The following is a 5,058-nucleotide window of genomic DNA, read 5'->3' as shown; positions in this document are numbered from 1 at the left end:
TGCAGTTTTCCCTAACAGAAAGCAAAATTTCACGCACACTCTTTGTTCCTTCTGGTCGGCCATCTCACTAATCGCCAAAGGGTTGAAACAGGAACGCACACAACAGAGCACCACAGACAAACCACTTAACTCAGACTGACGCCAGCTCACTAACAGTCGCGGGAGACCCCCAGCTAACACCACCTAGCAGCACAACTCGTAACTACAAAGCATGCGTGCGCAACAGGTCGGTTCCGGTTATTTTTGGGTCCCCCCTCGTGTTGTAACATGGATGGACAGAGCATTGCTTGGTAACTGACCATTAAACACCTCACAAGTGTCAAAACCCATTGATCTACCACTCCCTCCCATCGTCGTACCTCACTTTAAGCAAAAATATTGGTAAAAATAACATGACACATGATGTTTGTAGTAAAAGCAACTAGTAACTGGGCTGTGTCTCTGATGTCTGTAGATTCATCCAGTTGGAGGGAGAAAGCAACACAATTGGAAATATCTTTCAACAACTGTTCAATTATGCTTCCACACATCATTTCTATTCGCCGCACAATGGTGTTCCTTGATAGTTAAAGATCTTGAATAGTAGCTATGGTCTCTTTCTTATTATATATTACAAGTGAATTTACATGCTTTTCACATATAATTTCCTTATAGCCCTATGAGATCGACCAAAAATTGTCCCGCGATCGAGACATTGGACATGCCTGCTATATAACAATATTCCAGGAAAAACCAAGGCAGTGTTTTCTGTATTACGTTACAGTGAGAGAGTTCTCGGTGTAACATAGCCAAGGAAAGTTCATCATGTGAAGACTTTGTGTGTAATTTGAAGGCTTTAATTATGTGTAATATTAGGAGTGTGTTGAAGTGCTGGTTCCTATGTTTTAATTGCATTACCAGGAGAGAAGTAGTGTGTGTGTAACGGTGAATAATGAAGTGTGTGTAAATCAGCGATGTCGCTGTAACTTAAATGTGATTAAGAGAGGTGGTAATCGAAAGTGTTAATAACTCCAATTATCCTAATTAGAACCCATCATTCTCGTCACATGGACCACCCTACACGTGACAATACCATGAGGGCCATAGGGTTGTGAGACATTGAGGCTTCCACACTTTCTAGACAGTTGGCTCACAGGTGGCAGTGAGGTTGTGAGACCTACATGCTGGCTGCCCTTAACCCAGGAAGAGTCCTTGTACTTATTTCTGTGATAGGCTGAGTTGACCTGGGCCATAGTGTGGCTGGAGGGATTAGATCATTTGAAAAATCCAGTGATCTCATCTGGAATTGAACCTGTGACCTTCAGGCTTGTAGGTTAGTGCCTCAACCAACTATGCTACCGGGCTGCACCATAGCTCAAGTGGTTAGTTGCTGGCTGCCCACTGTGGCGGCCCAGGTTCGATCCTGGGTCTGGTGAAGTGGGATTTGTGGTGGACAAAGTGGCACTGGGGCTGGTTTTCTCAGAGTACTTCAGTTTCCCTTGCCAATCTTCATTCCACCAAATTCTCCAGCATCATAATCACCCGGAACAGGTACAATAGGCCAATCAGTGGCTGCCATGCCGAGTGGACCCAGATGGACTCCACCCCCCACTAAGTGAATTTAAAGAAAAGAAAACTATGCTACCTCTTACCCCCATATTTGTCATAGCTTGTCTAATCAGTACCAATGATAGTGTGCCAAATAACAGCCAGTTTCATTTCCAAGGTAAAATAGCCACGATCAGTTGCCCATGAGAAACTCTCATTACCAGTCAGTCAGACTTTGTTGTTGTTTAGTATTCTGTACCAGTGGTGGACTATCATGCAATATTAAGTTACAGCTCCAAGGTAACACAGTCAAGGTCAGTCATTTATGAGCAAGTGTGCTGTCCTTGTACCAATCTCTCCTCTTCTGTGGTTTACTTCATGCTGCTGTCAGTAGCTCAGGATGTATAGCAATGAGTGTTAGGCTGATTGGTGAATAATGAATTAGAAAGGATATGGAAAGAAGTGGTCATGGCCTAATAGAGGCATTATTGCAGCATTTGTGTGGAGGTTAAGATAAGGTAAAGCTATCCCTGTAACAGGCTGTGAAGGCCCATAGGGTTATGAGATGTCAAGGCTTCTACATTTTCTCTAGATGATCGACTCACAGATGGTGGTAAGGTTGTCAGCCTTATGTGACAGCCACCCTTTACCCCTCTCCCCCCTCCTCCCCCACAGGAAGATTTCTAGTACTCATTTCTGTTAGAGGCTGAGTCGACCCCAGTGGCATAGTGAGGCTGGAAGGATTAGGTAAATTGAAAAAGTCCCCTTCTTCGGAATTGTATGGAGGGATTGAGGAAAACTGCAGAAACCCTGAATTAAGGTGCACCCACCAAATATTTGTACAAGGCCAGAACATTGCAAGTACATCACCCTGCTTGGTGCTGCCCTGCTTCAAATGTTCTTGTGACACTTTGTATGTTTTACTCCTTTTTTTGTTAGTTTTTAAGGACATCTTGCATGATGTGAGCGTGGCTGAGATATATTTTTAGGGATCTGTTTTTGTTGTTTTAAGAGTTTGACACCATATTTCACACCAGTGGTTATTAAAAATAAGCACTAAGCAAGATAACTTCTGACTTCTCATTGGAAGCTGTCCAGTTAGAATCTTGGCTGGGGCACTGCCTGTCCTGGCTGAGTTTTTTCATGGATTTTCTCAGTCTATCCAGGCAAGTGCCAGTACTTCAAATTAGGTCACAGCCTTATCCTTTCTAATTCATTATTCACTAGTCATTCTACCATTCACTGCTCGTTAATCTGAGCCACTAATGTTGTTAAATAAACATAATTAAGTGCTAATAGTAATTACTTTTTAATGTATATTTAAATTTCAGGCATTATAGAGGGCTTGGAAGATGGAGAAAATACTGAAGACTTGGCATCTGGTAATCGCTATCCTTGTGACCAGTGTGAGAAGACTTTTCAGACAAAACAGAGTTATGAGGTATATTTATATTGAAGCTGATACTGACGAGGCACTGTGCTACAAGCCAGAAGGTCACAGGTTCAAGTCCTGAGGAGGTCATTTTTTTTTCTTCAGTTTACCTAATCCAGCCGCACTATGGCCCTGGGGTCGACTCAGTCTCTAACAGAAATGAGTACCAGGAATTATTTAAATAATTTTCCTGGGGAGTAAAGTGCGGCCGGAGCGTAAGGCTGACAACCTTACCGCCATCTGTGAGCCGATTGTCTAGATAATGTGGGAGCCTCAGTGTCTCACAACCCTATGGGCCTTCGCAGCCTGTTACAGGGATGGCGTTGCTTTTTTACTGACTACATCTGTATTTCTAGCCCACATTATTTTATAGGAAAATTGGATCATAGTACTGTCATGGCCATGATAATGAGCCTGAACTTCTGTTACACAAAATTTTTTATACATCTTAAAATAACTTGTCAGCCATGTTAAATCGATATTTGGTTTCTGTTTTGGTGGCTGTAATGAGTGCAACCATTGGCGTACGTGGAATTTTGTGTAGATTTGTGTCATACATGTACCTGAATTCTTTGAAGTATCATTTTTTGTATGTTAACGATTACAACTCTGGCAAAGGTGTGAAGTTTTTAGATTACATCTGGCATGTTTTTTAATGTGATAAGGATCTGTCATAATAGAAATTATTCAGTAAAGGGGAAAAGCAAATTGTGTAATCATTAATTTATAGTTCTTACTAGTCTTACTATATTTATTGAAGAATTTGAAGGAAAGGTGGCTGTGTAAATTCACAGAATGTATTAATAATTGAAATTATTGTAGTGCTATAATTCTTTTCATTTCAGGTCCATTTAAAAGCAATCCATGAAGGTCAAAGACCATTTGCATGTGAAGTGTGTGGAAGGAGTTTTGCATATCATAACAGTTTGAAGGGGCACATGCTGTCACATGAGGTAATATCATCTTGCACCTAAATGTGGAGTAAATTATTTGCCTTATGAATCAGCTGCAAACCAAGTTCAGGCATTATTGTGAAGCCAGTGAGTTTTGATATTTTTATGAGCATGCAGATACCTGCATTTGTGAAAAAGTAGTTTAACTGTATTGTGCCAGGCTTCTGACTTCTCAATTTTAGTAGACTGATTCCTGAAAATAAGAATGACCCTATGTAATGATATGCACCATGTGTTATATTCTTAGCTTCTGAATTAATTTTTGTAAAACTTCTCAGGAAAGGCATACCATGGCCATGCCATAACATAGGCAGTTCTCACAAGCCTCAGTTCACTTCCAGGTTAGTCCTTGTGAAATTCGTGGGGAAAGTTTTTCTTGAAGCACTTGATCATTCCACCAGTGTTCCATTCTCATTTTCTGAGGCAGGTACACTGTTACCATTTCAGGATTCAATCCAAGGGACTTTATCCTACCCCACTCTTAAATTAATTGAAATGTCATTACATTGGAGATGGCCATGAAAGTCTACATGTATTTGAATTCTTACCTTAAGTGATTCCAGTGTGCAGACATGTGAAGCTTGAGGAGCTGTGTGCTATTCATTATAGGATTTTGAGAAGTCACATTTTGCAGTGTTAAAATTATTCATCTTGTGCTAAGATAATAGTTCCATGAAGTAGAAAAATAATGTGCTTAATATTGTGACATGTTGAGCTATGGATCACCCCTACCTCCCCAGCGGTATGTGGCGGTAATGTAACGCTCGCGTTACTACGGTAATAGGCGAGTTCCCGCCCCGCCACTCCCCTCCGCGGTGACGTAACGCGCAACGCTACGTACCCGTAATCAACTTCCTACTGTGACGTGGCACTCATTACGCAACCGGCAAGCACTGCAGCTATATAAGTGAGCTGCACAGCTGGTACCAGTCAGTTCTACTGTAGCAGTCGGCGACTTCAGTTGTACTGTGACAGCCGCCGAGTTATAACGTGGCCATCGCCGAAGATAGTTCCGAGCAAGCCTACGAGAGTGTGTTATCAACAGTTCTCCAGTCAGCGGACTACAGTTGGAGTATAGCAGCCGTCGCGGATAGAAGAACCGGACGTGTGTGTGATTGTGTAATTGGGAGCGTGTGATACAGTGAT

General features: G+C 41.9%; 1 protein-coding gene across 3 annotated transcripts in view; it reads left to right on the top strand.

Moving 5' to 3' along the window:
* LOC111863133 (zinc finger and SCAN domain-containing protein 2) overlaps window positions 1-5,058 on the top strand; it is a 56,240-nt gene that overhangs the window by 17,615 nt on the left and 33,567 nt on the right. For all 3 annotated transcript variants that reach the window (XM_023849170.2, XM_023849172.2, XM_023849171.2), the window contains exons 8-9: window positions 2,859-2,968; window positions 3,805-3,912. In XM_023849170.2, coding sequence (XP_023704938.1) covers window positions 2,859-2,968; window positions 3,805-3,912 — 218 coding nt within the window. The remainder of the gene's footprint in view (window positions 1-2,858; window positions 2,969-3,804; window positions 3,913-5,058) is intronic.

The sequence above is a fragment of the Cryptotermes secundus genome, unplaced genomic scaffold, assembly GCF_002891405.2.
Source record: "Cryptotermes secundus unplaced genomic scaffold, Csec_1.0 scaffold6, whole genome shotgun sequence".
Classification (NCBI taxonomy): domain Eukaryota; kingdom Metazoa; phylum Arthropoda; class Insecta; order Blattodea; family Kalotermitidae; genus Cryptotermes; species Cryptotermes secundus.
This window is presented reverse-complemented; position numbering and strand designations above follow the sequence as displayed.